This window comes from Corvus hawaiiensis, chromosome 2, assembly GCF_020740725.1.
Source record: "Corvus hawaiiensis isolate bCorHaw1 chromosome 2, bCorHaw1.pri.cur, whole genome shotgun sequence".
Taxonomy (NCBI): Eukaryota; Metazoa; Chordata; class Aves; order Passeriformes; family Corvidae; genus Corvus; species Corvus hawaiiensis.
In genome coordinates, this window is record NC_063214.1 from 95,913,260 (window position 1) to 95,925,391 (window position 12,132).

At 40.8% G+C, this 12,132-nt stretch overlaps 1 protein-coding gene across 2 annotated transcripts in view; it reads left to right on the forward strand.

The window, feature by feature from the left end:
- The window catches only part of SH3RF3 (SH3 domain containing ring finger 3), a 244,821-nt gene that overhangs the window by 118,317 nt on the left and 114,372 nt on the right, over positions 1 to 12,132 (forward strand). Inside the window, exon 1 of one of the 2 annotated variants that reach the window (XM_048327103.1) lies at positions 7,091 to 7,201. The exons of the other annotated variant lie outside the window; for it this stretch is intronic. Coding sequence (XP_048183060.1) covers positions 7,193 to 7,201 — 9 coding nt within the window. The 5' untranslated portion in view covers positions 7,091 to 7,192. Of the gene's footprint in view, positions 1 to 7,090; positions 7,202 to 12,132 lie in introns of those variants that run through there. 2 annotated transcript variants of the gene reach the window in all.

The following is a 12,132-nucleotide window of genomic DNA, read 5'->3' on the forward strand; positions in this document are numbered from 1 at the left end:
AGCAGACCAGGTTGCTCAGAACCTCATTCATGCTGGCCTTGAACACTGAGAGGGTTGAGGCATCCACAGCACATCTGGGCAACCTGTCCCAGTGCCTCACCACCCTCACAGTAAAGAATTTCATCTTAGTATCTATTCTAAACCTACCCTCTTTCAGTTTAAAACCATAACCCCCTTGTCCTGTCACTACATGCCCTTGTGAGAAGTTCCTCTCCAGATTTCCTGTAGGCCCCTTGTAGGTACTCGAAGGTGTTATAAGGTGTCTATAGAGTCTTTTGTCTCCGAGCAGAACAACCCCAATTCTTTCAGCTTGTCTTCAACAGGATGCTATCAGTTGTGGTCCTACCCTTTTTGTGACAGGTCTAAAAATGCAGTTAATTTTCAGCTCGCTTGTTTGAACAACTGCTGAATTTAGAAAGGGTGTTGTTGTTCTTTTAAATGTGCACTGCTGTGGCAGAACTTCTCTTAACCCATAAACTGGAATAATACCTTTGAGATCAGCAAGCTTCTTTAGATTTACAATCAGGCAGCTGAGATAAAAGTCTGGCCCAAATATTCAGTCCCCCAGGACTTTCCAAACCAGATAGTAACCATGCAGTGAACTACTTCAGGAAGAGGGAAACCATTGAACTACTTTAGGAAGAAGGAAAACATTGAACACAGTTTGGTTTGAACTAAGGAGTATATGAGCAGTGTATATCTTCTTTTAGGCCTCCTTTTTTGCCTATTTTGGTCCTCTACCATTTCACTTACTGTTTTTACATTCTCAAATATTAGTGAATGAGACTGCTGGGGAAATTGTTTAAATCTTGGTTTACTGACTAAAGGCTGTAGGAGAAAATGACAGTTTGTAAGTGCCATAAATTCAGATTTTTTTTTTAGACTGCCATGATGAAATTGCTGTTAGTAGGGTTGCTAGCTCTTTTAATTATATATTTTAAAGAAAGCATTTTAAATGACCAGTACCTCATAATTTCTTTCTCTAGTGTATAATTTGAATAATATAAAGGAATTAAATTCCTCTGAGGTTACAGGCAGACAAGGATTTGAAATATTGCCTGGAGATAGGCTGGGCTTTCCTGTTAATGGGACTCATTTTTATGCAGGGAATTGCCACATTCAAACAGACACCCTTTCACTTCAATGTTCCTTTTTGTTCTTCAGTCTCTTGAGTGACAACATCCTAAAAGAGCAATGTGTGGCATATGATTAAAAAGGATGAATATTCCAGACAGTATCCTGAAGTACCTCCTGAGCAGCACTGATGATTGCTTGAGCCCTCTCTGTGGCTGCAGAGGATTCAATAAGCTGTAATTGAAATAAATATGTGAAAAAGAAAAAAATATGCTTTGTTGATTATCTGTATTTAGAGCTAAATCCAAAATCTGGTTTCCTCTGGGCATTTCTGCATGTATGTTCTCACCTGATGGTGACTAAGTAGAGGTATTTCCTTGTGCTGTCAGGAATCAGCAGACACATGCAGGCAGAGTGAGTGTGTGGCAGCAGAGGGGATGCGCTAAGACACATTGATCTAACGTGTGTCATTATCTAGATCACATTTTGAACGGCCATTAAAAAGTAATTCCGTATGGTCTGTGCATTATGGAGAACAAAAAATGGCTACTAGTGGGATTCATTATGCAGCAACTAAATTTCTTCCTTTGTGAAATTTTTTAAATAAAATATTTCCCCTAAAAACCTGGAAGAAACCTGCAGAGATAAGGAAGAGAAGATCTGTACAAGGAACTATGTTGCTGACATCTATTTAGTGCTTTTTTTATCTCATTTTTTCCTTGCTCAAAAATAATTGTCCCCCATGAATTTCAGTGGGATCACTCCTGGAGAAAAGTATTATGGTGAATGACATCCAGCAGAACTCATGAGTCCCAGCATGAAGTTTTATCAGGCCTGTTATGTCTAGTCATCTTTTTTTCCTATTACAGAAGGCATCAGGAATTTGACCTATGGTGCAGGGGTGGGGGCACCTCGGCCTGTTTTAACCACTGAGAAAATCTGCCCTTGAGAGCAAAACTCACAGTAGACAAGAAGAGTAATCCTTCAGATGGTTCAAGCCCTGTGCCACCATCACTGTTGGTTTCTGAAAGCTGATAGAGGCTTCTGTATCCCACTCTCTTCACAATGGAGTTGTTTCAATTATTAGGTCTGCAATGTCTGTGTTATGTGAAAGAAATGGCAAACCTGTTTTGGGAGTCAGCCTTGGTGTTGCTTCTGGTTCCTCTGTGTTGTACATCCCCTGGGATTTCCCAAGTGATGCTTGGCAGGCCGCAGGGATGCAGTAAATGGCCCAGGCAGCACATTCAGGTGGCACAGCATGCTCTGGTAGGGATGTTTTACCTGCAGGAGAACAGTTGTGTTTGGATGGGGCAACACTGATGCTTTACAGGCTTTTACCCTGACTTTGATGGGAAAATGCTTTAACATGCAGACGTAACAGTAATTTTATCTGGGCAGTTAAATTAAAAAGGCACATGTACCCTGAAGCTTTTTGCAAATATTTGAGGCACCTTGGATATAATCTGAAAATTCTCCCATCAAAAGTGGCACTCAGGTAATTGAAGCGCAGGAGTGACCTTTGCAATAACTCAACAAATGCGACAAATAAAAAGCTAAAACTCCTGTCTTGCCGGCAACTTACCTCTCCCTCCACAAATAAGCTGTTCATAAAATGCTGCCAGGAGGGTAAATTGTGTGGCAGATATTTCATTTCCTCTGTCTTCAGTATATCTTACCAGATGCCCTGTGGTTTCAAATAGAAGCTTTTTTTTTCAGATTAAGCACTTCCTAAAAGTAATGGTCCTTGATAGCGAAACTGGAGGATGATTTGCTGCTTGATTAGAGACCAAGTCCCTGAAAATAACCCTTTTGATAGATGTACTGTATTACAGTGAGTGATCCTTCCCTGCCTGGTCTTTGCATGACTTGATTTGGCAAATAGCACTGATTGTGGGTGGACTATGACAGTTCAACAAGTGGCACATCCAGTCGAATAAATCATAGCCCAGAAGCATAAGTTTAGCTAAAACACCCAGTTGACTAGTTCTGATATTTTCTATCTTTCTTACATTTCTTTGCATTACTTGCCTGGTCTGCAAAATCCTTTTATTTTGTTATAAGTTGGAAATGTTGATGTAGTTCTTCTTGGGTTATGTAAGTCCTTGCTTTCAGCCTTAGTAGATTTCTGGTCTCTTCCAGACTTTCAGTACATTGCTGTTTGTTGGTGGCATTCAAATTAAATAGGGAGTTTGGCCCCTGAGAATTCAAAATATGGGCAATTTAAGTAAATCACTTTATTAAACTCTGACTCACTTTGAACTTAAAATGTGTACACTTCAAAGGGTCAGGCTGGATGTACAACTAGTAGTTCGGCAACCTACGCAGTGTTCTTTAAGCTGCCAAAGGCAGCTGGAAATATTGTGAGATCAAGCTTTCTTTTATACAATTTCCATATTTTCCTTTTCTTACCTTGCAGTAAGTGGAAGAAATTTACGTACTGGGGGAAAAGAGAAGGAAGTATTTCTTTCAATATTTCTGAAACTCAGCATTAGTTCAAATCTACCTTGAATCTAGCAGTGGCTGAAGGAGTCTTTGTTTTTCCTAACCTTTCTGTAACATCCTTACTTAGATCTTTCAGGTTTCTGGATCTCAAAAAATCCAAGTGAACTTGCTGAAAGGTAGGGCTGCAGGACTTGCAAACACCAATCCAAGCCAATGTTCTTGGTATCTCCAGGCTTCTCCCAGCAGAACCAGGACTTGGCAATGGCCAATTATTAGATGCTGTTTGAAACAGATAAGTCTCTGGGGGCAGAAAAACCCAACTCTGCTTCAGTTGATAAGTCCTGAGATGGAACATTTTCCTTTGGGGGAAGAGAAGGATTTAATCTTTTGTGGCCTGGAGCAATCTGGCACAAATCCATTCCACGATTCCTACACACCAAATACACCTTCTTCCTCCTCCACCCCAACTAAACAGCTTTGCTCAGCTCCATTAAACAATTCTGTATAAATTGCCATATTGACACTTCTCATTTTTCTCAGCTGGAGCTTTTATTTGGGCCATATTTTTGGAAGAGCTCAGGGCTTCTCAAAAGTATTGGTCACCTGGATTGAGTGATTCTTTAGGCACTGTCTGGTGAGCAGGATAGTGAGTTCATTTTCATGCTGTCGGCTCACGATGTTTGATAACCTAACCTGTGACAATTTCAGAAGCCTAATAAATGGTGCTTCAGTTTTATTTACTGATATTTCACTCAAGTATGAATGGAATCTGACCATGGAAATATTAAATTAGCTCTATCATGCCCTTCTCTGTCAGAAGGAGGTGAATTATGAACAATAAATAAGTGCTGAATGTGAACAATGAATAAGTACTCTCAGAGCACTTTGCACTATGCCTGGTTTATTAGAAATGAAGCAATTCCACTTCATCTGTCCTGTCCAGGTTCTCCAGGTTCCTGAGACCTTATTAAGGGAAAGTTGGTCTTCAGCATCTCAGAATGAATGACACACAAAACAGGAGATTTAAAAAAAAAAAAGGTGCTGAATTTTTAAAGCTCGAGTTCCCTCTTTTAGTTCCTTGGGACACAAGAGGCAGATAAATATATGTTATATAAAAGACACAGATAAACCCAAAACATAATATTGGCAAAACTGGAAGACATAGATCTACATGAACTGGAGCAGTCTTTTTGGGAGGGAAACTGGACAGGAGGAGGAAAGGCTGATAAAAAGCACTGCTTTGAGTGGACCGCAGTTAACAGGAGAATGCAACTCAAGCAGCTGAAGGATAAACAAGTTATAGGGTAGTGAATTCGTTCATTCACTCATTCACTCAGGATCTTGGGGCAGAGATCCTGTTATGCTGGAGGCCATATATGCAGCTATTATGCTGGATGTGGAGATGAGGAAGCACATGGGCGGAAGATGTGAAATCTGGTCTGAACTTTTGGAGCATGCAACGGAGTTGGCCAAGTCTTGCTTTTCCATGGGATGAAAATTAATTCCTTCCAACTTCTTGTAGAGTCAGGGAATTATAAACTCAGGAATGGAGAAGTTGATCTGCATTCTTGAAAACTCTTTGGTTTCTTATGTTGATTTTTTTTAATCCCCAAATATATACATGTAACATTTGAGCCTACAAAGTAGAAGTGATGGGTACATAGCCCTTGTCTGTTACTTTTCAAAAGCCTGAGCTATTTAATTCTTCTTAAAATAAAAATAGAAGTGGTAAATTTTACACTAGCTGACAGAGATTATTTTTTTTCTGTCCAAGTCAAGTCAAGAACATAAATGTTAATTGGATTCATGTATGTTTCCCTGCAATGACGTTAAGTGAGGGCGGAATAAGAAGGACTTCTCTGGCAGAAAGAGAATTTTCAGCCTGTGATTAACATAAATCAGGAATTCAAATCTGGGTGGCTCCCAAGTGAATCAATTAAAGCATCACAGAGCCCTAGATCACCCTGTCTTTCAGACTTCCAAGTGGAAATGCAAAAAAACCCAAAATGTGGTTGTATGGGTTAAGTCCCAGTTTTTAGGAGAGGACTAAGCAAGAGAGATTGGCTTTTTTGACCAGCTGACAAGCTAATTCTTGTCACCCTCACACTGAGCTTCACCTCACTTCCTCAGAAAAGCTCCTTTCGAATGCCTTGGCCTACTTCCATGAATGAGGACAGCCAAGTCAACCCTGCTGTGATGAGCTGCTCACCAGCTAGTCCCCTTTGCCAGGGGATGCCCATCACTCTGAAGGTCTATTTCCTGTTTTGATTTTTCCTACCTCTCTCTAACTTTCGTGATATGCTTCAAAACTTAAGTTGGAAATCCATCGTGTCCAAAAGAGAGGCTTTCTAAACCAAGTCTCATTCAGCAGGGAAAATTAGGTAGAGTGTACTCTCAGAGAAGTATTTTAAATTCAGCTGTGATGGAAATGGATCATTGTGAAGGTCATCACCTTAAGGAGATTTTAAACCTCACCGGTTGAAAATATGTAGCAAATGTTTCCTTAAAGTGGAGAGATCTACTGCAGTGTGAGTGAAAACAACACTTAAAACCCTTGAGTCTGATTTCAAAATTAGGACAAATGTGTTTGCTGTATCCCCAAATTAACGCTGTGTGGAAGTAAGAAGTAACTTTGAAACTGAAACAGAGCCAAGGCTAGCTTTGGAGTAATTTTATTCCGCAGCCAGCTATATGCCTTCCAGTTACTGAAAAGCAAATGTGGCATGCTTACCACCTTGTATGTGATGGGGAAAGTGACCACCAGGAGGAATCCTGGAAATATTTCCAAAGCTGGAAGCACTCAAAGATGTGGAAATAATTACTGAAGTAAAAAAGAAAGCTTGGAATACTTTCAAGGAATTAACATAATCTTTCTCAAAACTACAACAACAACCAAAAGAACCAGGAACGAGGAAAATTTGGATCCTTTGTGTCAAGAGACAGCCAAAGCCCTCAAAGCACATTGGCTACCCTGAAAGCATATTTATTCAGCTTTCAGCAGATGATTAGCAGAAATGAGACTTAGCAGGGCAAAGATCCTCGACGTAGGATCTGCCAGGAGAGTTTGGAATTTGATGTTAAACTGGAATAATATGCTTGGTTTAGTATGTCATGTGGTTCTGAACCATTCAAAAGTTTATGCTTTGAGATATCTTGAAAATTTTCAGATTTTGAATCTGAAAAAAATTTGCTATTCTTTTAATATGACTCATAAGAACAAATCAGATGGATAAAGAGAAGTTGACTTCATATTAGTGTGTTGGTTTTGTGCACAAGTATATTCAGTAGATTAAATTCTTGGAATGGATACAATAACTCCATATCCTTTTTGTTTTAGGCTTGTACTGTTATCTTCAGAAAAACAAGATAATTTTATTCCCTGGGAAAATGTCTGTACTATCATCTTAGACTGGTACAAACAATATTTCTAGGAAAGGAACAAGGACTTGAGTTTCTTTTTACTTGTCTGCAGAGTGCTCCTTTGTTCAGCTATTTGTATTTTTTCTGCTGCCTCTTTGCATTTGGAATTTTTTTTTTCTTGCTGCTGCTCGTGGGACGTGCTGTGCCTATGGTAGTGCAGGACTGGCAGGACAGGGGAGCACCAGCTGCAGCCAAAGCAGAAGCCAGCCTGTTGTCCTCCCTGGGATGATCCTACTCTTTCAGCTTGCATGTAGCGATGGCAAAGGTAAGCCAGCAAATCTCCATAGAGAAGTAGCAGTTTAAGTACTTATTGATGGCTGCTTTATTTGTAAGTGCCTTCAATGCATCAGGTTAAATGTTGAAATTAATTTTAGAAGAGGGAAAAGTCTGGACAAATTGGAATTTTAAAATTCTTTACATTCTAAATTTAAAGAATTTTAGTGAGAGTGTTTTTTGCTGTAGTAATCTCAACTATTTTTCAGACAGTTCTATGTAATTTGGGGGTTCTAAAGTGGTTAATTTGGTTTTGTGATGTTCTGTATGCATACCAAATTCTTAAATTGTTCCTGCTTGTATCTGATAGCTCTTCCTTTTTGTCACTGCTGCTGGTCTTGTGTTTAGGAGAAGTGGTGATGTGCACTACAGAAAGCCCAGCATTGTTGCCAGTGTTGTTAAAAAGCACCACAGCCTCTCCATGTCACAAGTAGCATCTCACAAGGCTCTGGCTGGGCATCAGGACATCCCCTCAGGTGGACTCTTCTGAGAGCCCTTGCAATGGACAATTCCAACCAGCAACTGACAATGCCTGTCCTCAGTGCTTCCCAGAAAGGGGTTTGACCATTGTTCATGGGTGAGCCTTCATGCTTGAATTTCTTGTGAGCAGTACAGGCAAACTGCTTTCTTTTCAGAGCAAGGATATGTGGCTCTGAAACTGTCAGTTTTATCACCCCAACAGAGCCAGTTGCCTTGCAGATATGAGTAATGTGAGGTAGAAATGAGAAGACCAAGGTAAACAAACACAAAGGAGTAAAGAAATGTGTTTCCTATCTGGAAATGTAGAGTGTGCTATGGATAATACAGCCAGGAAAGGTCTGTCGCAAGATTCATAGTCCCTGGGCATATTTCATTCATGTGAATGGTGCTTACACAGCAGATAATTTGAGCTGGTTTTACCTTCACAGCATTGACAGAGAAATATTTTCATCCCCTAAAACAGGTCTTAAACAATAGCCCGATCATATTGCATGCACAGGGTGATCTGCTCAGGGGTCTGCAGGGTTTCTCGGGTTTCTTGCTGCCATACATATTTGTTATCACAGCAGACGACAGAGTCAGTAATGCAACAGGTACATGACTCCATTCCGTCTACGGAGACATTTTTGAATTTGTACATTTTCCTTTCCACCTTCCTGCTGGTAAAACAACCACAGATGAATAGTAAAACAGGGCATTTAGTATGTGGAAGCAGAAGGTGGATAACATTTCTTCACTTGGTACAAAATCTTGTTTTACTTTCAAGGAAACGCAGAGCCAAGCCTGATAATTTTAGACCATTTTTACAGCATGAAGAGGCTTCCTGAAAAGCACCACTGATAGGAGGTGTTGATCTGTAAACCAGAGACCTTGCCCTCAGTGTTCCCTCCGTGAAGTGCTGAAGCCCTGGTATCAAGTGCTCCTTTCATCCACCACATTTTTGTTCACTGCTGTTGTGCTTTAAGTGTTCCTTAAAAAACACCAATACAAAACATCCCCCCACCAATAAACAAAAACAAAAAAAAGGTGCACAAAACAAACAAAAAACCATCACCACAGACTAGCTAGATCAAAGGGGGGAAAAGTCTAAATTTTAAATTCATGTTACTTCAAAAACATATTACAGAAGTGCCCCAGTTATGATTATCATCTGTCTCACAATGTGCTATCTTTTGGATCTATTCTAAACCTCTCTTCCCACTTAAGGGCTTTCTTCCCCATCCTCCTCTTTTGCCATTTAATTTAATAAATCATTGGAGCAAATGTGCCATGTAAATTGAAATATGCATGAATGTCATATAGGGTGAGAAATGATGGGGATTATCACAAGAGCAGGAAATTCTGTAAGTAAATACTGGCCTCTCTAATTCTGACCGGTTTTGGTGTGCTTTGAAAAATCAGATTGTGCTTTTTTCTTTCAGTAAAGAGAATCTCTTGGACTGGAAATGAAAATTGTTTACTTCATGGGATGAGGCTTACTAACACTTATAAATAGTAAACAGAAATATTTATCTCCCAGGCGATTGTATTTTCTTGATTAGAGCATAAGATGAGTAGCTGGGGTTTTTAACTATTTCTGTTAACCAAATAAATTTTTACAATTAATACATGCACTGCAAGATACTTTGTTTTCCAGCAAAATTTGCCTTCTCCTTTTTAGATAGGAAAATCATCTGGTGGGGTTTAACCCCTAAAGCAGACAAGCATTATCCACTCATATCCCTAAAGATGGGAGTTAAAACCTTCTTTATTTGTAAAACTGTATTTGTATTTTAAAAGATACACTTACAACACCAAATTTGATTCAAGAGGGAATTTGCCACTGGCTTTTGCCTGTCCCTGTGGAGAAGAAATGGCCAATGGATATGCCTTTGTTGTGGCCTACAATGGATTTCCCTCTTCACCAGAGAAGGACCAGAAGGCTCCACTAGCCTCCAAGAGCTCAGTCTTTTATGGAAGTTGAAAACCTGGAGGCTCCTGATGGATTTATGAGACTTGGCACTAGCTGGGAGGAGGGTAGCATGCATGGGAGGAACAGTTCGCACTATCAATCTCGTCATTTATTAATCTTTTCAGATGTTTCTGAGCAAAATGCACACTGTGCTAATCTGTTTCTAAGTGGATAAGGAGGCATGGGGACTTGGCATGTGGTCAAGTCACATCATCCCAGCAAGTGATTGCCCTTCCTTGAGATGTCAAATGGTGCCTTAACTCCATGACTGTGTGGGCTGGGAGCTGGCAGGGAGGACCAGGGAGGCTTCACCAACCCCAGTTAGCTCTTCAGCACCAGCCCCCAGCAGAACCTGGACCAGTCCTATGGCTGTACCTCAAGGAGCCAAGAGCAGCAAATTTTCTGAAGCAAGTCAGAAAGCTGTGTCTAACCAGTTATGAAAGATGAAGCAAAATAGTCCTTCTTCCTTGGGGCAACAATTTAGGGAAGCAATGGGGGACTAAAAGGACTTGTCCTCTGTGCATCTTCCCTTTTAAATAACACTTGTGCTCAATGGCACACCCGTGGCATAAACAAAAGACGGTGGTAAAGATTTATGACTGAATTTTACAAACATCATTAAAAAATTATTGCTAGATACTGTATACACAGAACACTGAAAAGGAAATCTATTTTTATTAAAGTTTGGAATTTGAAAGAGGGAGATACTGCCAATAATTTTTCTAAGGTCTGATTTATAAATGAAGTGCTAATGAATAATTCCACAAATGGAGCTACATGGAGTAAACCAAGGAGGCAGATTTTCGCTGCTGCTGGTACAAGAATAAATCTGAGTTGAGTAAATCTGCTGTGTATTGCCAATTTTCATCATACTTGGATGTAGAAATAAAATTTTGTGCAGTACTTAAAGAATGTAAAAGCTCTGTACAAGAGGGCCAGTGCTCTCCTAGTTGTAGGAGCATCCTTGACAGTGCTGGTCCTCCAGGCAGAGTCTCACAGGGCATGCAGTGGTCTACACTCTGCTGCTGGAGAACAGCATTCAGCATTAGCAGGGCATAAGAAAATTGTACCTAAATTCCCTTTCCCAGCCCTATGGAAGAGCTGTTGCTTGCATGAGTGCATCTCCCTCTGGCTTTGCTCCTGGAGGAGGTGGGAGCTGCCTGGCCTCAAAGGGAGCAGGTATGGGCAGTGCTGGCTGCCACAGGGGAGCCAGTGCTGGAGGATGGCACCTTTCTGACACACAGAGGGACCAGCAGGTATCTCCTCTTAATGCCAATTAGAGCTACACAGTGTTTGCTGAGGGAGGGGTTTATTACTGTTGGTTAGGTTGTTAGCTTAATGAGATTGGACAAGATCTAATGAAGGAAGACAAGTAGGTAACGAGTCTGTAGTAGTTAAACTGCTCTGCTCTGGGATTTTCTGGGGCTGTGACATGGCATACTCTAATAGCCTGTTCCCTGTCACAATGTCCCATTCCCACAGGTGCCTCACTGAAAGCTGTCATATTGGCAGCACTGGTATTTTCCCTTGTACTGAGCTGGCAATGGGTTGTCAGTGTGACTTAACTGGCAGTCCTACATGTACACGATCAAATGACAGCATCCTTCTAATAGACAGTGAACTGTGCAGCCAGTGATTGATTCCTGACAAATCAGACACCACAGCCCCGCTGTCCAGCTTACCCAATTCAGCTGCCTTCCAGGGCTGCTTAGCCAGAGAAGGGGTAGCAGCAAAATGACAACTGCCCATCACACAGATAACAGTTTTGGGAAAAACTCAGTGGAAACTTGTGCAGCTAATGATGGTAGAAATGCTGACTGGGAGGGGTAGGCAAAGTTGTACAGCTGAGATGAGGGGTTGGTCAGGTAGTCCAAGAAACAGCAAAGACCTCCTGCATAACTGAGCATTGGTAACCACATTGTGGAGGACGAGAACATAAACTTGCTCATCTTCAGCATCTCCAATGCACTTTTCAAATCATCTTCCAGACTTGGCTGCCTCGGACATTTAAAAAAGAGGGAAGGTGAAGCTGTAACTATGGAAGTTGGGAATAATTTGGTAGCCATCAGAGATCTGGAGCAGGTTACCCTGAGTTACTGCATTTTTAGGGAGTTTGCTGTCAAAGACACCTCTGGCTTATGACTAGATGATGACAGAATCACAGAATCGTTCAGGTTGGAAAAGACCTCTAAGGTCATCAGGTCTAACCATTTTCGTAGTACCACTGTGTTCACCACTAAACCATATTCACCCAGTGCCACACCCACATGCTTTTGAACACTTCCAGGTGTGGTGTTTCCCTGGGCAGCTAATTCCAATATTTGACCACCCTTTCAGTGAATAAATTTTCCCTAATATCTAATCTAAACCTCCCTTGGCACAGCTTGAGGCCATTTCCTCTCATTCTTGAGGAATTCACAATAAATTAAAACTAAATGCAGAGAGGAGTTTTAATATCATTATGTATTTATTTTTTCAGGAGGAAAAAATCA